Source organism: Eptesicus fuscus, chromosome 5 (genome assembly GCF_027574615.1).
Source record: "Eptesicus fuscus isolate TK198812 chromosome 5, DD_ASM_mEF_20220401, whole genome shotgun sequence".
Classification (NCBI taxonomy): Eukaryota; Metazoa; Chordata; class Mammalia; order Chiroptera; family Vespertilionidae; genus Eptesicus; species Eptesicus fuscus.
Window position 1 is genome coordinate 41,067,335 of NC_072477.1, and position 24,285 is coordinate 41,091,619.

At 44.7% G+C, this 24,285-nt stretch overlaps 1 protein-coding gene across 3 annotated transcripts in view; it reads left to right on the forward strand.

The window, feature by feature from the left end:
* Positions 1 to 6,332: 6,332 nt before the first annotated feature.
* CDKL1 (cyclin dependent kinase like 1) overlaps positions 6,333 to 24,285 on the forward strand; it is a 53,492-nt gene continuing 35,539 nt past the window's right edge. For all 3 annotated transcript variants that reach the window (XM_008139072.3, XM_008139073.3, XM_054716081.1), the window contains exon 1: positions 6,333 to 6,609. In XM_008139072.3, coding sequence (XP_008137294.2) covers positions 6,442 to 6,609 — 168 coding nt within the window. In that variant the 5' untranslated portion in view covers positions 6,333 to 6,441. The remainder of the gene's footprint in view (positions 6,610 to 24,285) is intronic.

The window sequence follows — 24,285 nt, forward strand, 5'->3', positions numbered from 1 at the left end:
TTCATCTTAGAATATATTTTTTTAATTGTCAAAAAGAAACTTTCCCCAACATATACCATATTCTGGGTCATGAAGCAAACCTCAACAAATTTCAAAGAATTTAAATCATACAAAGAAACTGCTCTGGAAACAATGGAATTAAACTAGAAATCACTAACAAAAAAAATATCTGGAAAATCCCCAAATAGTTAGAAATTAAACAACACACTTCAAAATACCCTACAGGTCAAATAGGAAGTCTCAAGGGAAATTAGAAAATGTTTTGGCCCTGACTGGGTAGGGTAGCTCAGTTAGTTAGAGCATTGTCTCAATATGCCAAGGTTAGGGGTTTGCTCCCCGGTCAGAGCTCATACAAGAAATCAACCAATGAATGCATAAATAAATGGAACCACAAATCAGTGTTTCTCTCTCTGTCTCTGAAATCAATAAATTAAAAAGTAATAAAACTGTTTGAGGTGAATGAAAATGAAAATGCAACATCAATATTTTGGGGATTCATTTACAGTGGTGCTTAGAGGAAATTTTGTGGCATTAAAGGCTTAAATTAGAAAAGAAGAAAGATCTAAAATTAATGGCATAAGCTTCCATTTTAAAAAATATATATATAAAGCAGGTAAAAACAAAGCAAGCAGAAGGAAGAAAATATTAAAGAGATGAAATCAATAAAATTGGAAAACAGAAAAAAACATACATGAAGTCAATCAAATCAAAAGCTGTTTCTTTAAAAAGGTCAGTAAAATTGATAAGTCTTAGTCAAACTGATCAGGAAAAAGGAGGGTAAAATTGCTAATATCAAGAATGACATAGGAAACACTACTATAGACATTAAGAGGATAATAATGTAATATTATTAGATGTGAATAACATTAAAAAGAGAATAATGTATAATTGTTATATATAAACAACTTTGTGCTCATAAATTCAAATATCTAGATAAAATAGGCAAATTCCTTGAAAGACACAAACTATCAAAGCTCATTCAAGAAGAACCAGATACACTGAATAGTTCTATATTTTATTAAAGAAACAGAATTTGTAATTTAAAATATTTCAACAATGAAAACTCTAGGCTCAGATTGCTTTACTGGCAAATTCTACCAGATATTTAAGGAATGAATAATACCAATTTAATATAAATGTCTCCAGAAAATATTAGACAGGAAAACACTTTCTAACTCATTTTATGAGATCAACATTACTCTGATATCAAAACTAGACAAAGACATAACAAGAAAACTATGGATCAATATATCTTAGTAACAATACAAAAATCCTCAATAAAGTATTACTAATCAACTATAGCAATGTATCAAAATAATAGAATATCATAACCAAGTTGGTTTTATCCCAGAATGAAAGGTTAGTTCAACATTTAAAAATCAATAGATAAATATTACTGCAAATATTTATGGAAAAAAATTTGTTAATTAAATAAACCTTTTTCAAACAAGCAAACAAAAATATCAAAAAATAGCCCTAACCGGTTTGGCTCAGTGGACAGAGCATTGGCCTGCGGACTGGGGGGTCCCGGGTTTGATTCCAGTCAGGGCATGTACCCTGGTTGCGGGCACATCCCCAGTAGGGGGTGTGCAGGAGGCAGCTGGTCGATGTTTCTCTCTCATCGATGTTTCTGGCTCTCTATCTCTCTCCCTTCCTCTCTGTAAAAAGTCAATAAAATATATATTTTAAATATATATATATATTAGTCAGATCATGGCAGGAGTGGGGAGGGGGGTCAACGGGAGGAAAAAAGGGGATATTTGTAATAACTTGAACAATAAAGTTTTTAAAAAATCAATCAATACAGCCCATCCAGTGTAGCTCAGTGGTTGAGTGTCGACCCATGAACCAGGAGGTCACAGTTCGATTCCTCATCAGGGCATATGCCTGGGTTGCAGGCTTGATCCCCAGGAGACGATGTGCAGAATACAGCCAGTCAATGATTCTCTCTCATCATTGATGTTTCTATCTCTCTATCTCCCTTCCTCTCTCTGAAAGCAATAAAAACATATTTTAAAATACATACATATAAATCACTCAATATAGTTCACTATATCAACTGACTGAAAAAAATCCTCCTCCTATATAATAAAAAGGTAATATACAAATTTACCCTCACGCCCCCACAAGATGGCTGCCTACGACCAGGCTGGCAGGGGGGTTAGTGAGGAAAGACCAAATGACTGAACAAGCAGGCTGCATGAGGCGACCAGGTCGGTGGGGTTGGTTAGTGAGGGACGATCAAATGACTGAGCAGCAGGCTGTGTGTGGGGGCCATGAGGGGCAACCAGGCCAGCAAGGGGGGCAGTAAGAGGCGACCCGGTTGGCAGGGGGGTCAGTTAGGGGCAATTAAGCCGGCAGAGGGGGGCAGTTGGGGGTGATCAGGCCAGCTAGGAGGGGGCAGTTGGGGGCAACCTGGCCGGCAGCAGGGGGCAGTTAGGGGTGACCAGACAGGCAGGCCAGTGAGTGATTAAGAGCCAGCGGTCCAGGATTGTGAGAAGGATGTCCAACTGCTGGGGGTCGGGCCTATACTGGCAGTCGGACATCCCCCAAGGGGTCCCGGATTGGAGAGGGTGCAGGCTGGGCTGAGGCCCCCCACCCCCACCCCCGCCAGGCCTCTAGTCCTATATAATAAAAGGCTAATAGGCAAATTGTCCCCTCAACTGGGAGGTCAACCAGGAGTTGGACCAGTGGGAGGGGCCAGCCGGGGGGCGGGGGGGAGCTGCGGGCAGTTGGCCGGCTGGCCCCGTCCCCCGATCGGCCAGCCAACCACCAGTGGCCCCACCCTGCAGCCAGCCTGGCCCAATCAGCCCCAATCAGGGCAGGCCAGCCAGACCCCACCAGTGCACGAATTCGTACACCAGGCCTCTAGTATGATATAAAGAAGAAAAATCACACAATCATCTCAATAGATGTAGAAATGCATTTGACAAAACTCAACATCAATTCATTATTTAAAAAACACCTCTCAGCAAACTGGAATTAAAGAGAAGTTTCCCAATCTAACAAAGGGCCTCTGGATTAGTTCTACTTGCTGCATAACAAATGCCCCCAAGGCATAAACATCAAACATTTATTCTCTCACCGTTTCTGGAGGTGCCTCTGGCTCAAGGCCTCCCCCGAGACTGAACTTACGTTTGTCAGCGGGGCGAAGTCTGTCTGAAATCTCAATGGGAGGTGGTTTGGGACAGCAGGAAGATCTGCTTCCAAGCTCACTCACATGGTTGCTGGTAGGACTCATTTCCTCACAGAGTATTAGCCTAGTTCTCCTTGGCTGTTGGCTTCTTCGGTTCCTTGCCATAAGGCAGCTCGCAACATGGCAGCTGTATTCCCTCAGAGCAAGTAAATGAGAGCCCCAGGGGGCACCCAAGGTGGAAATCTAGTCCCTTCGTGACCTAACCTCAGAAGTGATGTCACATTACTTTCGACATATTCCGTTCCTAAGAAGCAAGTCACTAGGTCAAGTCTATACTGAAAGGAAGAGGCGCACACAAGGGCATGAGTACCAAGAAGCAGGGTCATTAAGGGCCACCTTAGGCTGTCTGCCACCGCATCTACAAAGACATCCAGCATCATACCTAGTGGTGCAAGACTGAACGCTTTCCTCCTAAGATCGGTATGAGGATATCTGCTCTCACTACTCCTGTCTGAGTTCACACTGGAGGACCTGCCACGTGCAATAAGGCAGGAAAAAGAGAGAAAAGGCATACCAGTTAGGAAGAGCCAAAACGGTCCCTATTTGCAGATGACATGATTGTCCACATAGAAAATCCCAAGGAATTTACTAAAACTTCCTAGGACTTTTAGATAGACCAGTGAGAAAACATCCAGATGACAAATACGCATATGAAAGACGGTTCAACATTAGTCATTAGAGAATTCCAAATTAAAGCCACAACAGACCATTGCCCACGTATTAAAATGGTTGAAATAAAGAGATCTGGCATACTAAGTGCTGGCAAAGACGCAGAGTCACTGGAATGATGCTGGCAGGAATGTAAAATGGTGCAGTCTCTTTGGAAAACATTTTGGCGGTTACTTCAATAACATATACTTATCGTATGACCCAGCAGTACTCCTAAGTATTATTTTCCCAAGAGAAATGAAAGCATATGTTCCCACAAAAGACCATGCATGAGTGTTTATAGTGGCTTGGCTGATGATCACCAAAACTGGAAACAACTGAAATGTTCTTCAAGTGGGGATGGATGAACAAGCTATGGTACGCCCATACAATGGAATACTACTCAGTAATAAACAGGAATAAACTGATAAATGGAACAAAATGGGTGAATCTCAAATTATTTATGTTAAGTGAAAGAAGCCTAGCTCAAAAGGCTACATAATGTATACCTCCATTGACATGACATTCAGGAGAAGGCAAAACTGTAGAGACAGAAAACACAGCAGTGGTTGCCGTTCGCAGACAATTCCTGGGAGGTTCACAGATGAACTCCAGTCCGCCCCTCGACCATCTAGAATCTAGATGTAAATACCTGTGTTTTCCGATGGTCTTAGGCGACCCTGCTAGCGGTTCTCAACCTGTGGGTCCCCACCCACAGGTTGAGAACTGCTGCTGTAGAGCCTAAGACCATCGGAAAACACAGATATTTACATTACGATTCATTAACAGTAGCAAAATTACAGTTATGAAGTAGCAACGAAAATAGTTTTATGGTTGGGGGTTACCACAACATGAGGAACTGTATTAGAGGGTCGCGGCATTAGAAAGGTTGAGAGCCACTGATCTAGGTGCTACTGCATTGTCAAGGCAGCCACCAATGCCTCTCCTCCCAGCTCCTGCTCCTCCCTGACCCCTGCCCTGATTTCCATTTAGTGGCATGCTGCTTGGCAGGGGACTGGTCTCTGTTTTGTAGACCGTAAGTTCATTCTCTCTCCTCAGGTATCCCCTCCAGGGCACACAACCACCGCAGCGCTGGGCAGATGAAATAGGATAGATGATCAAATATTGAGGCAGGGTGCCCAGTGGCAAATTATTTCACCTCTTCCCCAGGTTTTACTACTTCCCTCCTCTACGCTCAAACCGGAGCAAGCAGGAGCCCGTTGGGAATAAGGAACCTGAAACGAGGCAGGCTCTGTAACCTCCATCTCGCACATCAGAAGCCTGGCTGTAGGGGAAGTCAATAGCCAAGGAGCACCCTCCCCCTCCAAGCCAATGGAGTGAAGTGCTGACTTTAACCAATTTCGGCCACACCTCCTCCTTCATCTTTGCCTTTCTCTCCCTGTTTCTCATTCATTCATTCATTCATTCACTGACTGATTGGATGCTACGCCACTGATCAGGACAGGCACAGAAGCTTCCCTCAAGGCGTTCACAGTTTAGCAGAAAATACTGGGGAGCAGCCCGTTGTTACTCGGCGTGGTAACCGCTATGCCCTTGATGCATGAAGAGGGGTAGGGGGGTGGGTAGGGGGGGGGGGGTGGGGTGGGAGGACGCCAGGCGCAGGCGTCTTCCAGCAGCCTCTGCTCCGGCTGCACGTTCCCCTCCCGCCGGAGTCTGCAATCCTGCAGGCCTCCTCTCCCGCAGAGGGACGTAAGTGCAGGGCCCAGGCCCACTGTGGGGACAGCTCCTTCAGGGGCCGAGGACCACCCACCGGGGCCCTTCTCCGCTGCAAGCACCGCGGCGGGTCCAGCGGGGAAGCCCGGCGCGGCGGCCCCGCCCAGGCCAGCCGGGGGCGGGGACCAGTTCCCATAGGGATCCCGGCCGGGGAGCGGAGCCGGGCTGGAGTCGGCGAGGTGGGAGCGGGGCCAGGCCCGGCAGCCGCAGCGCGTGAGTCAGGGTCGGGAAGGAGGAGCGGGCCGGGCCGGGCCGGGCCGGGCCGGGCGGGCCAGGCCGCCACGTGGCGCCGCTCGAGGCGCGGGAGGGAGGGCAGCGCATCTTCCTGTGCCCGCGGGTCGGGAGAGGGGCCCCCCCGCGCGCGCGGCGGGTCGGCGTGGCCCCCGGTTCCTGAGCTCCAGGCCCGCGCCCCGGAGCGCGCGGCCGGCGGGTCTGCCCTCCTCCCGGCCTCGCCGCTGCCCCCGCCAGGAGCCGGGCGGTGTCTTCTTGCTGCAGGGAAATCAGACCCGAAATGAGAACCGGGGAAGCCCTTGGCCAGCTCAGGTGTCTTAGATCGGATGAACTATAACATGGAAAAGGCAGATTATCTTACAGGTCGGTTCGTCTTAGGGTGATGGGTTACATGTTAACTCGCCGGGCACATGGAACACGGTGAGAAGGGGGCTCCCTAACTCCGGGCTGTCATTCGGCCACGTCGCCTTTGCCGAGGGGCGAGGCTTCCACGTGAACAGGTGCCTCGTTCCGCTCCAGGTCCTACACGGAGGCCCATCGCGGCCTGGGCCTCCAGGGCAGTGTGTGCGCGCCAGCAAGCGACCTTGTCAAACCATGTGAAGATCCACTCCACGAAGGTTTATTCCTCGGTGATGGAGAAGTATGAAAAAATCGGGAAAATTGGTGAAGGATCCTACGGCGTTGTTTTCAAATGCAGAAACAGGGACACGGGTCAGGTCGTGGCCATCAAGAGGTTTCTGGAATCAGAAGACGACCCTGTCATAAAGAAAATCGCCCTTCGAGAGATCCGCATGCTCAAGGTAATGGATTCTTTCAAGTTGAATTTTCAGGGGTAAAAAAAATCCGGGGCATGTCATGTTAAATAAATGCCTTGAGATGTGGTTACATCTCCTTCCTTCATGGCCTTTTGACACAAATGGGACGTCTGCGCACAAGGCACCGGTTTTGTAATGAACTAGAAAGGGGAAGTGGGCAAGGTGGTATTCGCTCTCAGAGATGCTGTGGGGTATTTTGTTTTCCTTCCCAGGAGCCTCTCTTCCATGTCACCTATCGGGCTGGTCCTTCAGGGGCCATCCGATTAGGTGGATAGAACAAGAACTTACCACATTGTCAGCGTGCATGGATTTTACACTCCGAGGCTGACTTCTGTGGACGGTCTTAGTCCATCAAGAGAATTAGTCATTCACCTGTTTTCGAATTGTTAGGAAGCTGACAGGTTCTCCTGACACCTCACATTTACCTACTGCTGAGCATCGTGTTGTCCTGCCTTGAGAAGAAGGGTTCTTCTCAAAAAAAGTGAAATGATCGCTTTTAAAATGTTTATTCGTTACCCCTAGGAGACCATGATTTCAAATGGGGGCAAGGGGAGTTGTTTATTGCAAGCTAAAACTATTTTTTTCCTCTAATGGAAAGACGCTTCTTCTCTGAATTTCTGTGAAGGTGAACCCACACTGCAAGGTAACCCGTGGCATGTAATGAATGTGGTGGAGGTTAGCCTGGTTTTGAATAGTGAACGCCTGTGTTCTGACATGTGGACTAACTCTGTGACAAGGAAAGAGCAACTTTGGGGGAGATGATGGAACACTTGGGATTTTCTCTTATTCCTGCTTCTCCATTTCTCCAGGCCTCTCTAAAAAAAATAATAATAATAAAATAAAAATCTCTTCTTTTCCCCATGAAGTGAGTATGTGGGGTTACCTTTGGGAAAGGATCCTGAAGGGGAAGCAGCAGCAGGCTTTGGATAAAACAGAGTGGGTGGATGCTGGGAACACTTTCTTCTTTCGGCTTAGGATGTCCTTCACCTGGATGTTACCTGTTCTGAGAAAACACTTCCAACCACCCCTCTTCCCGAAGTGCTCCCCTCGGAAGGGGTGAGCCCAGCAGTGTTCACGGCCGGGGCCCCTCTGCCCCTCCCCCCCTCTCTACACAGGGAGAGGTTCTTCCCATTTCTCTTGGGCCCGTGGACAGTTTTTCACTTTCTCAGGCTTTCCTACAGGAGCCGGTGATAATTGCATTTCAAAGGGTTCCTTTACTCCAAAGAAAAGAACATTTCTTTCTAGTGGAGAGAGAGTCAGTTCCTGATTCTGAAGGTCACCTGTGATGCCCCTCTGAAATCTCTCACCGCTCTTTAGCAATACAGTGTTTACAGGTGTGGCTCCCTTAATTACTTGACTTCCTCCAGAATGGGGACCTCGCCTCTGTATCTCTGTATCAAATACTTGGCATTTAGTAGGCCTCCAGTAAGACTTATTGCTGTGTTGTTGTTTTTTGTTTGTTTGTTTTAAAAGGGTTTAAAAAAATAAGCTCTTGGGAAGGGGAGGTGTTGCCAGTAAGTTGGGGAGTCAGAGCTGTTCTCTTGAGTAACTGAATATTGATGTACTCTGGGGGTAGAGTTGTGTGCACAGGAGCCTGCTTTCCAAGTGCACAGCACCCCACTCTCCAAAATCAAGTGCACAGATGTAGACTCCCCTATCTGTATGAGGCGACGGGACTAGATTTCTGTAGAGACTGTCCCTTTCAGCCCCAACTTTTCAGAATTCTGTGGTATTCCTAACACCATTATGGTACTTACTAAATATTTGCTGAATAAGTGAATTGAGGGTATGTTGAATAACGTCATGTTTTTCCATTTATTTTCTCAGTAACTACTTATAGAGCCCCATGGTGCCTAAAACATATTTACACCAAGTTGTACGCACTTTCAGATGCTAACTTGTGGAAGGGAAGTAATTTTTTTCTCAGCTCTCACTCAGGGTAGACTGGGTTCCTAATGGGCAGGCCTGTGCCATTCATCTGGTGTCTACATGCCTGGCAAGAACCCTTCAAATGTTTGTTGAATAATGAAAACAAAGTGTTAGGAGGAATGTTTAAGCTAGACTTTGAGATGTTTAGGGAAGCATGGAATGAGAAAGAAAACATTTGGGGCAAACAGTCCATCCAGGGAGAAGGTGTGTAAGTGGAAAGCAGTATATTGAGGGACACAGTTAATAACTCCAGGCTTGGCCAAGATGCCTGCTGGGTGCTAACAGGCCAGGTAGAGAAGGAAGGAAAGGAAGCCAGGGTCCAGTGGGAGGGAGTGGGAGCATTTTCCTGGGAACACAGGTCTGGCCCTGGGATGTGATGGCTAGCACATGGCTGAACGTGGGTTCCAGCCGGCCTTTGGGGATTGGAGCCTGACTCCAGGGCAGGTGTTGTAGCCCCTGAGAACAGGAAATTGCCGAGAGAGAGGAGAGAGAGAGAAGTGTTTTAGGATGTCATCTGAACTGGAATTGAAGGCAGGACTTAAGTGCCCATGGGAAGGAGGAGTACCGAACTGTGAGCAAAACACAGTTCCCTGGGCCCAGGGGAAGGCTGCAGCTCAGTGACTCGGTGAGTTTCAGTCCCTAGGTGTTCTTTGAATATCCCTCACAGAGCTGGGGCTTTAAATGACCCCTGGTGAGGTCAGGAGCTAGGAACCAGGAGGACTAAGTCTGAAGGTACTCCAGTGACCTTAGTCAAAGCAGGTGAGGACAGGCAGGTGCTGATCACCTGGCTGCCCCCATTACGATAAGGAAAGCTAGAAGGGTAGGTCAAGGTCAGATGTAGAGGACTTTGAATGCCACGCTTAGCCACTAAGGAGTTTGGCTTTCTCCTATAAAAAAGAGAAGCTAGTCAAGTATTTGCTTTGTTTGTTTGTTTGTTTGTTTGTTTTAGAAAGTTGTCATTTGTGGATATTTGGATTTCATGGACCAGTAATGTTTCAAAAAAAATTTTTTTTGTTATTGTTATTTTTACAGATTGGGATAGGGTTGTCAGCATTTTAATCCTCAGCCAAGGATATGTGTTTCTTTTTTCAGTTTATTTGAGAGAGAGAGGAAGTGGAGGGTGGATAGAGAGAGAGAAACATTAATGTGAGAGAGGAACATCAATCGGTTGCCTCCCATAAGTACCCTGACTAGGCATCGAACTCAGAACCTAAGTATGTGCCCTGACCAGGAATCAAACCTGCAGCCTTTTAATGTACAGAACGATGCTACAACCAACTGAACCACCTGGCAAGGCAAGGTTGTCAACATTTTAAAACACCAACTACCAACAACTATCACCATCACTTCATAAATAAAAGGACATTTTAGTATTTAGAAAAAAAAAAAAACTAGGAAAAACACAGTCTTTTTTAGAAAAAAAGCAGTCTTCCCAAGAGAGAGAAGTTGACAACTATAAATAACATTTATGTACATTCATTTCTCTGGTGTGTGTGAGTATATGAGTACAATCTGTGTGTATGTGAGTATGTGTGTACCATTGCCCTTATTTTTCTCACTTCATTATCCACTGATGAAAATGGCGACATCATTTGTTTTGTGAAGCCTGAATCTCATGAAACTAAGCACTATTTCCGGAACAAAAGATTCCCCAGATCAGGTAATGTCCTGCTCAATAGGATCTGTATCTGATACAACAAAATAACAGTACAAAAGAATTGAATGGTGTCTTGGAGTCTGTAATAGAATTTGGCCTGTATCAATCCTCAGAGAAGTCCTTGGGTGTCTGTTTTTAAAACTGTTCATTTAACAATTTAAAGCCACTCCCAATAGTTGCTATTTAACTCTTAAAAATATGTGTTTCTTCCAAAGCATATATGACTGTAGAAGTGAATTGTCCAGCAACTGACTTTGTAATTTTTAAGGCAGCACATCTATAATGATTCCAATTCTTGGTGTATCAGCATATATGAAAATGTCACTATCCATTCAATGCTTTTGAGGATGATAATTATTACCAAGAAACCTGTTTTGCTAAATTTTTAGAAAACATTTTTTTTCCTGAAAATTTGGAATACTTTCAAATGCATTATTTTGTGCCATTTGGAAAAAAATGGGTGATACATTTTTATGAGAAAAATTTAGTATTTGTACTAATAAACTGCTTCTTAAACTAAATATAACTACTCTTCACCAAAAGATCCTACTGCAGTCAACCCTTTAATGTTTTAATTTTGAATTAGATTTTATTCAGGTTAGATAATTAGGCTTTATAAAAAAAATTAACAGTTGCTCCAGTTAAAATCAGTCAACTCATAATGCTACTCTAAGAACAAATTAACTTCTCTTTTAGTGACAGTAATAAAATTATACTGCAATACCTGAGCTCAAAGCAACTATTCTATCCTTTCTCAAACTCATTTTCTTTTTTAAAATTAAATTTATTGGGGTGAAAATGGTTAAGAAGTTTATGTAAGTTTCAAGTGTACAATTCTATAATACATCATCTGAATATTGCAGTGTGTGCTCACAATCCAAAGTTTAGTCTCCTTCTGTCACCATATATTTGACCCCCTTTACCTACTTCAACTTCTCCCCACCTCTCTTTCCCTCTGGTAACCACCATACTGTGTTCTGTGTCAATGAGGTTTTGTTTGTTTGTCAAACTCATTTTCCATTGTGGAAAAATAAAAGGGAAAAATTCAATATTTTGAGTTAGTGCTTTGATGAAACACCAGTGCATAATCTAGTTGACACATGTTCATTTGGCAAGTTTTTACAGAATTCTTGCCATGTACCAGGCACTATTCTTGGCCTGTTTTCTCATAGGGAAGGAGAGACTGACAGTAAACAAACAATTATATGTCAAGTGGTAAGAAATAAAACAAGAGAAGAGAGAAAGAGTGATGGAGGGACTTGTTTTTTATTTAGGGTGGTTAGGAAAAGCCTTTCTGAATAATGGCATTTAAATAGAGACTAAAAGGAAATGTGAAGGGATTCCTCATTAGCTATCCAGGAGATGAGCTTCCAGGCAGAGGGAACAAGGGCAAAGGCCCCAAAGCAGGGTCAAGTGATGGTTCTATGCATGTTCTCGTGTGTTCTAGGAGGAGCAGATAGATCAGTGTGTCTGGAGCAGAGTAAATAAGGATGAGGAGGGTCATGGGAGATGAAATTAAAGAGGTAAGGGGGTCAGACACGAGGGCCTTGTGGGCCATGGTAGGGCCTGTGGATTTTACTTTGAGTGTTTTGAGTAGAGGAGTAACTTGGCATATCTTATATCCTAGAAGGATTCCTCTAGCTGCTGGTTACTTCGGCTCCACAATCAGGAAGATCATTTAGAAGACTTTTGGAGTAATCATGGGGTCAGAGTAGTAGGGTGGTGGTGGTCAGATTCTAGATTTATTCTCAGAGAAAAGCATATAGGAGTCTGGTGGTTGGATGAGGAACCAAGAATGACTCCAGCGTTCTTGACCTGAGTAACTGGAAAAGCAAAGAGATAGGGAGAGTGAGGTACAAATTTGGGAGGAAGGAAATCAAGAGTTCTCTTTTGTATATGTTACATTTGAGATGTGAATCCAAGGAGACTGCAGGTAAGCCTCGGATGGTGGCTTGCAATTAATGTGCAAGTCTGGCATTAAGGGGAAAGTCCAGATTGCAGATATTAAGTTGGAAGATATCAGCATAGCAATGCTAGTTAAAGCCATGAGACTGGGTCACCATAGGGAATGCAGACACCAATATCAAAGACTGAGCCCTGGAACTCCAGCATCTGGACGTCAGGATGATGGGGAAGAAGCAGCAAGGGATGCTAGAAGGGGTGATTGACAAGGTCAGAAAATCCCAAGAACCATGTTCTTAAAAGTTTAGTGAAGAAAATGTTTCAAGAATGAAGGAATATCCCTAGCTAGTGTGTGTTCAGTGGTGAGAGCATCGGCCCTTACACTGAGGGGTCACTAGTTCAATTCCTGGTTAAGGTCACATACATGATTTGTGGGTTCAATCCCCAGCCCCAGTTGGGGCATGTGTGGGAGGCAACCAATCCATGTGTCTCTCTCACATCAGTGTTTCCCTCTCTCTTTCCCTCCATCCCTTCCATTCTCTGTAAAACTCAATGGAAAAAAACATCATTGGATGAGGATTAACAAACAAAAAAAGAATGAAAAAATGTCTGTGGTGTCAAAGGTCATCGTTAGTAGAGACTTAGAATTAGGCATTGGCTTTGAAAATGTGAGGGTCATCTGAGATCTTGACAAGAGTGGTTTGTAGGGAGTGGTAGAAACGAAAGCTTCATCAAAGAGGGTTCAAGAGATAATGAGAGGTATAAAGTAGAGGCAGTAATATAAACAACTCTTTTAAGATATTTTCATATAAAAGGAAGCTAAGAAAACGGGCAGCGGGCACTTAGAAGGATGTGAGGTCAAGAGAATTTTTGTTGCTGTTGTTTTTAATACAGGAGAAATAAGTATATTTGTATGCCAATGGGATTAATCCAGTAAAGAGAAAACAATGGTGTTGGAGGGAGAGAATATCTGGGGCCATATCGTTAGGTTATTAACTTGAGCCATGACCCAAAAACATAGCTATAATAGCATAATAAAAGACCAACTCATGGACCAGCTGGGAGATTAGGCTACCTCTTATTTTATTTGGAATGTTGCTAGGTTCTTTACAGACACTATCCTTAATCTTTATGTAACAAGACCCACAGCTATCTTCAAACTATGGGTGTAGAACTTCTTCCACCAGCATGTATGAAATCTTCTGATTTGCATATGACCTATGAACTCTACAGGAATGAATTCAACTCCTTTTCATAACTGGGATTCAAGCATACTGGTATAAAGATATTTTGCATGGGAGGTGGGGTAGTCATGACAGAAACCAGATTTTAGAGGGAGACAAAGTTCCTGAAAGAAAATCACCTTAAGTCAAGAAGTCTGGCATGATAGGCTGAAGTCATCACAGGCCCTGTGGTGGGAAGTGGGCACTGTTTCTGCATAAAGCAGGTAACTGTACCTGAACCCAACCCAGCACCCTGGGATTAGCTATGTGTCCAACAAGAAAAGAGCTGTGTGTTGCAAAACAAACACAAACCAATCAATTCAGGATAATTGTGTTACTAAGGTCCCAAGCCTCTATGATGCTGAATCTTCTCTCTGTGGGATGAAAATAGTTGAACTATTGGAAGAGGAAGCAAGGAATTCCAACCAGCAGTGATGAAAAGAGAATATGCTCCTAGAGGAGTTGAGGACAGGACAGTGCCCCTATGAGGTGTCTGGGCAGACCTTCAGCAGACGGGGCCTTAGGTTAGATCAGACCAACATCAATCGAGGGCTGAAAGCAACAGCCAGGACATTGTCTGTGACAACCCACCCTCCAGAAGAGAAGAAAAATGAGAAGGAACCTCATATTGCTATTGGTCATCCAGTAGACTTGAGCAAAGTGTCCTGTATCCTTACCTAGGATGCACAAATTATACTTAGACAACCTTAGATGGTATTGTTATCCCATTTCACAAATGGGTTTGTGATGGTTAATGATTTGCCATGTCCTCCTGATTAGTGAGCTAAAGTGCAGACATAGTTTTATCTGTCCCCAAGTCCATTCCCTGCTGCTCCCACACATCAGAACCATCACGTTACACCGAACACCACACTCTGAAGTCTCCCAATGACTGGTCCTTAGGGTTTATCCTGCTCTTACTCCATCAGGGCCTTAGCTGTGAGACTCATGACTGCCATGGATGCCTGGGTGCAGATTCTTACTGGAATAGTAGTTCTTTCCAACTGTCATTCCACAACCATCCTATCTAATAAAGAAGAAATATACTAATTGACCCTCACACTGTTGCAAAGATGGTGGTGCCCACAGCCAATGAGGAGGGAATATGCTAATTGACTGCCCCATCCTCAAAGATGGCGGCACCCATAGCCACAAGATGGTGGTGCCCAGACCCCTGAGCCCCGCTGGGGCGGCAGGTGCACGCCTGCCTCCGGAGTCCCCTAGTCTCCTCAGCCCCCTGGCCGCCCAGGACTGGCCCGAGGCGCAGGCAATCCTCAGATGGCAGCTGTCCAGCCGCCCAGGGCCGCCCAAGGCTCAGGTAACCAGGGCTGGCCTAGGCTTGCGCTGCCGGCAGTGGCAGCAGCAGAGGTGTGATGGGGCGTTTCTTTCCCCTGATTGCCAGGTCACCTCCTGCCCCTGAGGGCTCCCAGACTGTGAGAGAGGGCAGGCTGGGCTGAGGGACCCCTCCTCTAGTGTAGATTATATTAGAAAGCAAGAAGTTAGGGTTTGCCACCAACAAATATAAGAATAACCATCGGGGGAAATGCTCATTTAAAACATTATTCTTACAATAAAGCACACACATGTCACTTAAGATATGCAGATGGCACCATCCTACTGGCAGAAAGTAGCAATGATCTGAAACGTCTTCTGATGAAAGTCAAAGAAGAAGGTGCCAAAGCAGTACTGCATTTGAACATCAAGAGACAAAAATTATGACTATTACTACACAATAAAGACATTGAAATTGTTAAAGACTTTGCTTACCGTGGTTCAGTCATCAATTCAAATGGAGACTGCAGGCAAGAAATCAAGAGACGGCTGAGACTTGGAAGGCAGCAAGGGAAGAATTAGGAACAGTCCCCAAGGGCAAAGATGTGTCATTGGAGACCAAAGCTAAGATCATCCACACCCTCATATTCCCAATTACTCTGTACATATGTGAAAGTTGAACAGTGAAGAAGGCTGATAGAAAAATATTGATTTGTTTGAAATATAATGTTGGAGGAGAACTCTACAAATACCCTGGACTTCCAAAAAGATGATATAAGTGGGTCATAGAGGAAATTAATTCTAAAACATTGTTGGAGGCAAAAATGACAAAACTGAAGCTGTTCTACTCCAGGCACATCCTGAGAAGGCAGGGTTCTTTGGAAAGGTCAATAATGCTGGGGAAATAGAAGGCAGCAGGAAACAAGGAAGACCAAATATGAGATGGATTGACTTCACAGAAGAAGCCACAGGCATGAGCCTACCGGGGCTGTGGACGTCACTCATTCATAGGGTCACCCAGACTCAGAGCTGACGAAATGGCACATAACACTCACACGTCACCCCCACAAGGAAGAACATTGATCCTTGGGATAGGGGGCAAAAAAGTCTAACTTTTGTATTCTATAAAGCACAGATATACAATCAAAACATATACAGGTATAAAGTATATTTGTGGTATTAACATTTCTTTGGGAGGTGATTGGGAAAATATCTGTAAAAAGACTTCTTTAGGGGACAAATATGCAGAGAAAATTCATAGGTTATGGGAAGGTGAGAATGTTGAGTGTGTACTTTGTCGTCATGAATAGTAATAACCCACCAGATATCCAGAGCACCCCCATTTTCCTACTGTTTCCTCACTTTCTGTATGTAACCTTCCAGAGAGGCTGTGGGCTGTGTGACTGCACAGGGATAGGAGCCATAGTCAGGAGGGGCAGTTTCTGGTCTGGCTCCGAGCTGTTGGGTGACCTTGGGTAAGCTCCAGTGCCTCCTGGAACCTGGCCCACCTTAGCGCCATGATTTATGTCTCTGTTTGGCATTGCTTTGCTGACGTTTTGCTGAGGGGAGCAGAGTACTTTTGGGCCAAATACCTTCTTTAAGGCTGCAAAGGCAGGAAAATAGAGTCAAAAAGAGCAGTAAATTGGTGCAGCCACTGCAGAAAGCAGTATGGAGTTACCTCAGAACATTAAGTTATGACTCAGCGATTCTACTTCTGGGTATATATCCAAAGAAACCCGACATTAATTTGAAAGAATATGTGCACCCTTATGTTCATTGCAGTGTTATTTGTAATAGCCATGATTTGGAAGCAGCCCAAGTGTGTATCAGTAAATGAGTGGATAAAAAAGCTGTGGTACAGACCTGGTTGGTGTGGCTCAGTTGGTTGAGCTTTGTCCTGTGCACTGAAGGGTCGCAGGTTTGATTCCTGGTCAGGGCACATGCCTGGGTTTCAGGTTTGATCCCCAGTAGGAGTGCGTGCAGGAGGTAGCTGATCAATGTTCCTCTCTCACTCGCTCCCTCTCCCTTCCTCTCTCTCTAAAATCAACAAAAACATACTTATTTTAAAGAAAAGCTGTGGTATGTGTACACAATGGAATGCTACTCAGCCGTAGAAAAGGAGGAAATCTTACCCTTTGAGACAGCCTGGATGGACCTACAGAGTATTATGTTAAGTGAAATAAGCCAGTCAGAGAAAGACAGTACTATATGATTTCACTTATATGTAGACTCTAATTAACAAAATAAACTAACAAAATAGTAACAGACTCAGATACAGAGAACAGACTGGCAGCTGTCAGAGGGAAGGGGTTTGGAAGACTGGGTGAAAAAGCTGAAGGGATTAAGAAAAAACAAACAAAACATATAGACACAGACAACAATATGGTGATTACCCAGAGGGAGAGGGAAGTAGAAGAGGATAAAGAGGGGACAAATGACTTGGGGTGGTGAACACACAATACAATATACAGATGATGTATTATAGACTTGTACATCTGAAACCTACATAATACTATTAACCAATGTCACCCCAATAAATTCAGTTAATAAAACAAGAGCATAGGAGAGAGAATGTGGAATTAAGCACTCAATTCCCCATTCCACTGAATGCTAGCGAAGTGCCATGTGAAAGCTCCCAGCACTAGAATCCAATTAGAGCTTTCACCATTTTTAAAGGCTGTTGCTTCCCCGATATTAGTTTAATAATATTTACCAACTCAATAAAAGTCTCAATGGAAAATTCTGTGACTTCTTTAAGAATTTAATCTTGCTGTTGCTAATTGGTGCTAATTTCTAGTTCCCTTCTCTTCAAATTGTTTAGCTGGCTGGTTGAAATGGATTAGTAACATTGCTGTAAGTTGTGTTAGCTCTGTTCAGCATCCTCTGTTATGGCTTACATGAGGTTACAAACCCGCGCTGATCACATAAATGAGTGAAACAGGCTGACCGTAAGACAAGATGGAGAGGTGGAGACTGGGGCAAACTGGAGACTTCATGTCTCATGTAAAGTGGCAGCCATGGCTCAGCTCCATAGACTGCAAGCCTAGGGGGCTAGGTTTTCAGTCTTTCTTTAAAAATCCAGAAGTCAGAATTTTATGTAAAATCTCTTTGGTTTATCCCCACAAATTTTTGTTTTGAAAACATTTTCAAAATATAAAGAAGTGGTAAGAATAATACAATGAATATCTCCATATGCTTATCTAAACTCATTAATTGGCTGTTAGACAGCTTCATTTCCTTTCTGTCTCTGTCAGTCACACACACACACTCACACACACATACACACACACACACACACACACTCACACACACACACACACACACACTCTTTCTTGGCAGAATTATTTTCCCAAGTATGGAGTATAACTCTCCTAGAACAAGGGCATTTTTCTATATAACTACAATATGATTTCTACACTCAAGAAATTTATCTTTGACACAATAATAGTATTATGGTCTGTGATCAAATTTCTCGTATTGTCCCAATAATAGTTGTCTAACTAACTATATATATAATCTAGGATCTAATCAGTGACAATACATTGCATTTAGTTGTCATGTCTCTTTAGGATGCCTTTAATCTAAAAGAGTTCCCCCAACTTTTAAATTCTTTTTTTTTTTTTTTTTTGGTCTTTCATGAGATGGCGTTTTTGAAGCATCTAGGCCAATAGTTTTGCAGAATGTGCCTCAACATAGGTTGTCTGGCTGTTCCCACATGATTTGATGCAGGATCAAGGTTCTCAGTGGGATGCTGCATGGGTGAGGATGTGTCCATCACACTAGTTCTCCTCAGGAAGTGCATGATCCCATGGTTGGTGCTATCAGTTTTAATCTCATGGTTAAGATGGGTCTGCCATATTCCTCAATTGTAAAGAAACATTTCCCCTTTATAGGTCATAAGTAATCTGTGGGGTTATAATTCTAAACTTGTTCCCCAATAACTTTCACCCAAGGATCCTTGCCTCAATCAGTTTTAATAAGAGTTATTATAAAATGGTGACTTTCAACAATTCTTTCTATATTCATTAGTTATGATTTTTCAGTTAAAAAAAAAAAAAGAGCTTTCCTTCGCACCCCACCCCCATCTCATTCATATATTTTCTACCATCACTGTGAATCCCGTGGGCTTTTTTCAACATGTTAGAAACCATCACTGTCATTATTCTTTTTTGTTCTCAAATTGCACACATCTGACCACTTGGGGCTCCTGGGGCCCAGGTCCTTTGTCCTGACAGAGGTCTCTCATTCCTTTAGTGTGTCTTTACTATGTGCACGGCAAAATGTCTCAGGCTCATCCTGCCCCAGCTCTGGAATCAGCCATTTTCCCAACGGCCCAGTTTACTCCAGTGAGAATGAAATCTGACTTTAAAACATGGACAAGTCGCCCTAGCCAGTCCGGCTCAGTAGATCAAGCGTCGGCCTGCAGACCAAAGGGTCCCGGGTTCGATTCTAATTGGGGGCCCGGTCAGGGCACGTGCAGGAGGCAACCAATCGATGTGTTTCTCTCACATCGATGTTTCTCTCTGTCTTTCCCTCTCTCTTCCACTCTCTCTAAACGATCAATGGAAAAATATCCTCTGGTGAGGATTAAAAACAAAAAAATAAGAACATTGACAAGTCAATTAAAAAAAAAAAATTAAACACCATTCAGGCCAAACAGAACACGTCTGCAGACAGTGGTTGGCCCGCAGGCTTAGTTTTGGGGCTTCTGATTATACAGCTTTCATGCCGTGCAGATGTCATGAGAGGATGGCAGACCCGTTTGCCGTCCGTTACCGGCACATGGATAGGTGTTGGCAGTTTGTGGAAGCTGGTTGTCAGCAGCATGGAAGAGAAACCAGAGCAATGCCTTGCCCACAGTGATAGCAACCAAACAGTCCCCGTATCATCCTCTCCACTTATTTGTTCAACAAGTGGAGACCTGTTCAATTTCATTTTTATAAGACAGCATACTAACTGCAAATAGTAACTGTTTTGTTTGTTTATTAGAAGATTTTTTTTGCCTTAGCTCATAACGTGTTTATCTAGGAAGATTGTATTCCTGCTGTGTAGTGAACTCCTAAGTGATAAAGCTGCCACACAAATATTTCAAGAACAAAAGAGGCAGAAATCAACAAGCTGGTTCATTACCTTCTTAAAGGCACCCAGTTTGTCAGGCGATTAAGCGCATACCATCTGCCCTAAATGCTCCTCCACACATCCTGCCACACACCTCAGACTCTAGAAAATAAAATACCACAGAGCCGGAGGAGGCAGGATAAATGGTTTTATAATACACACTGATAAAAAAAATAAAAGTTGCTATTGCTTTTTTTTTTTTTTTACCACTTAAATTCTTGTTATTTCCAGCAAATCGAATTTATACGTAGACAACCTGTTTCATACAGGGTGGGACAAAAGTAGGTTTACAGTTGTTCGTAGGGAAAATAATACAATACTTCTTAACTAATACTACAAGAATAAACTCGGTGTTTTGTGTAGTTACAACTGTAATCCTACATTAGCCCACCCTGTATAGTTATTATAGAAGAGTCAAACCAGAAGGCAGTACTTTTTATACAGGACGGAAAATTTTTTTACGTGGGCCAGACTTGTGTCTTTCACTTTAAAATTTTTTAATGTTTTAATTCGCCTTTTTATTTGGCAGGATTCATGTGTTAGGCCACAAATTTGCTTTCAATGGGCATATTTTCTTGCTAATTATTAACCTTCTTTATTACTTATCAACTTTAAAAGCACTGTGGTAAAAAATGCTGTTGGGTAAAATTGCCTGGTTGAAAATCTTTGAACTCCATTTCTTTTTTTTTGGTTAGAATAATGAAAGGTGAGTTTCTAAATCAACTGATGCTATCAACCACATGTAAAAACCAAACAAATAATTTGTTTTATACCTGTCGGTACATTGCTGCATTCGTTTTTGGCCGGGTCATTGTTCATTGTCATTTTGGTCACATTTGTACGATTGCTTCTTTCCTGGTACTTTCCACGTACGTCATTAGTCACAAGAAAACAGATCGAGCATCCACTGTGCACATCCTTAGCCTGTGCTGGGTCTAGAAAGGCCTCCAGAAGAGATCACAGCCCGGGGCTCTGGCCAGAGGACCAGCCTGGAACACTCTGTCCCGTCCATGTTGTCCACAGCACACCTAAAATGACTTCAGCCCCCCACCCCCCAGCCACCTTTCCACCCACGGTTCCGGGCTTTTCAGGACCCCTCCTCTCCATATGTCACACCCTTTCCTTCTCTAGTCACCCCTGAAACAAAACTCAGCCAGGGTACCTACCATGGGGGTGCTTGGCATTTGGAGGAAATGTGGGATCAAGGCACTTTTTTTTTTTTTTTTTTTACCCCAAAAGTTAAAGAATGATTCCTCAGCAACACCGTAATGATGGGTGTGGAATATTTCCCTCTAGGCTGGAGATGGTAGTAATAATCAAATAGCTTTTTAGATAATGGAAATAGCTTTTCCTTCCCCACAGCTGATGTATGAACTCGTTCCCTGAAACTAACTTCAAAATATCTATCTTGGTTTGACAATACAGTGAAGAGAGCTAAGCACGTCATTGAAAAGACATTCGTATGATAAAGTAATATATGCTCACATAAGAACAAACTGAAGATACAGAAGAATGTAAAGTGAAAAAGGAACCCTACCTTGTCTTCCACTCTCCATTCTCGCTCCCTTCCCCCCACCCACAGTCTCTCATATGTCATTCCAGAGGACTTCTGTGCTTATACAAGGCCATGTATTTCCTTCTTAAAAACAGATACAAATGCTGTCATATTGAATCTACTGTTCTGTGATTTCCTTTTTACATTTCACAATACATCTTGGACATCTTTCCAAGTCAGCACATATAGATATACCTTATTCTTTTTAATAGCTACGTACTATTTTATCATTTGAATGTACTATAAAGTCCTATAGTTGTTTATTTAACTACTCGTGTGTTAATGAACATTTGGGTTTTCTGCCCTGAAAATTTGGGAGACAATGGGGGATAGAAAGCATGCTTTCTCTAAGTGGATCACCAGGAGGGGTGATGAGAGAGTCCAGTCCCACTTCCGCTCCCGGATCCCAGGCCCACAGATCCCCTATGGAAATGAAGGCATAGCACCATGTGGTGGCCGTCGGTTCAGTGCATGTGTCCTCGAAGGCTGGGGTACAGCTTCCATCATTCCCTTCGGCTGGCTGGTTGTAGGTGACGAGGTTTTTAGTAGAACCAATGGATTCCGGGACTATGTGCTAATGGTCATGCCTCTTTCGTTGGTATGATGTTGTGTGGACTCCCATGCTGGTAAAGCAAACATTCTCTAAGATTGTGATTGTGGGGCAGGCAGGAAAGGCAAACCCCGTGCAAGAATTAGTATCAATTCCGGTAAGGACAATCACAGCCCTTCCACGGAGCAGCTGGTCTCCTTCAAGGACAGTGCACGCCAGTCCCCAGGCGTCAGGTTTGTTACTGGCAGGTTAGGTCCTCAGCAGCAGCAGCCAGGTCCGCCTTGGCCAGAGGGAGCCAGTGCTGCGGGGCCATGCCTGGCCGCCACCCTGCAGCCGTGGCCCCCTGTGCACGGATCGGTTACACAGCCCCTGGGTGGCCAAGGACGGAGCAGGCTGGCACCCACCAGAGAAGACCCCCTCTGCCTGGTTGCTCAAGGCCTCCTCGGCATCAGTGAGGCCCAAGGACCCTCAAGCGTTGTGCTCGCTCCCACGAGTCCAGTTTATGCCTCTTCTCCAAATGCTTTCCATCTCGCTCCGTCCAGTCTACCCACAGATCCATGCTTATCGCAGGTCCGTTCTTCCTCAGGCAGAGTGGGCCACCCAGTGCCGGGCGGGAAGCTCTGCTCAGTGGGAGGATTCCCTTCCATCGCTGTCCTGCAAGGCCTCCGCCCAGGGGCTTTGATGGTTGCACTGCAGACTGAGCGCCAGCAGAATGAGCCGATCCATCTGTGAGCTGGCCTTGGGTTTTTCTCCTCCGTTAGTTGTAAACTCCCATGGAACCATACGTACAAGCCAATTGTAGGAGGGGTGACAGTGCAACAAAGTAGATGACTTGGGAGGATGAGCCACCCCTTTTGGTAACTTGCTTGTTCCCCCCGGACCTTCTGGAGCCGGATCACCAATGTATAGTTTTCATGGTTTGGTGGATTACTGGTGCATCCTCGCAGCCTTGTGACTGTGTGTCTCCATTACCCAGCTCACAGGGCAGCTCTGGGTCACAGAGTCCCCTGATGTCCCACGGTCAGGTGCTCAGTCTCTCTTAGGGAGTTACCAGGTGTCCTTGTCAGGAATTAAGTCCCAGGTCACGGGACAGTGCTCCCAGGCCAATGAATTCCCCCTTTTCCAGCCTTCTATTTCTCCACTGCATGGTCCAGCAGGCTTAAGTTTCCTGCTGGCACGCAGGAGCCAGGTCTTGTCATTCTCAAGGACAGTTATTTCCTCCTGGAGCAAGAACCATACTGCCTTGCGGAGGCACTATTACAGCCTCATCCTAGTTACAGGTCTGTGGGCCCTGGGAGGAGGTGGGGATTCGGTCAGGAGCCACCTGCCTCACCGAGGTATTTTCAGGTCTTCATGTGGCAAAGGCGTAGGACGCTGCTTCTCCCAGCCTAGAGGGCTCTGAGAAATTTGAGGGTTTAAGATTCTCAGACTCACCCCCCTAATGTCCCGATCCCAGACCTCTGGGTCCCTCGCTTTTCTCACCAGAGCCCTGGCTTTGGCATAAGAGATCTGTTGAGACTGTGCATCGTCGCTTTTGTGTCTCTGCTACTCCTACATGTTAAGTCCTGAGCCTGCTCTTAGCACAATCTATCCTGCATCTACGGGAGATAAATGTCTCTTTAAATACTATCATAGAGGCTTTTTTTTTTTTTAAATCCTCACCCAAGGATACGTTTCTTATGGATTTTAGAGAGACAGAAAGAGAGACAGAGTCAGTCAGAGACAGGAAGACAAAGAGAGAGAAACATCGACCCGTTGCCTCCTGTATGCGCTCCCGGCTGGAGACTGAACCCGAAACGTGTACGAGACAATGCTCCAACCAACTGCACTGCCCGGTCGGTCAGGGCTGCTGTAGAGGCCTCCTGACTCCCGCAGTTGACGGATGGCTAACCGGAACCCATCTATCATTTTCTCTTTTCTTTTGTCAACGCCCTAAAGGTGTTAACAAAGGCCAGTCATTCGATAATCCCTGTAATTATCATTGCCCCACATTAGTCACGTGCCACTGCTAATGCATAAGGCGGTCTGCACCACATGCAAAAGCACGACTGATGGAAATCTCAGTAATTGTGTTGTTGCTGCTCCCCAGAGCTTCCTCTCGCCCCACTTGCCCGCAGCTGTGGGGGCCTGGCCATCTGCTTGGGGACTGATCCAGTTCCAGAATCCCATTCTGAAGATCTGCTCGCTAGGGCCACTTCTAGTACCAGCTCCCTCAGCCTGGACACCTCCCAGAAAGCAGGCCCAGACAAGCGACTCTGCTAGTAGCTTATTTGGGGAAGTGATACCAGGGAGCAGGAGTGATACCAGGGGCCGGAGAGAGGGAAATGGGGAAGGAGGAAAAGCCAACGCCGGGGCAGAGGCACTCCTCCTGCCAGGTCTCTGCAAGGAGCCTGAGGACCAGAGGATTTACCCACCACTTCCTGTCCCCCATTGGTTAAGGGTTCGCCCCATGGAG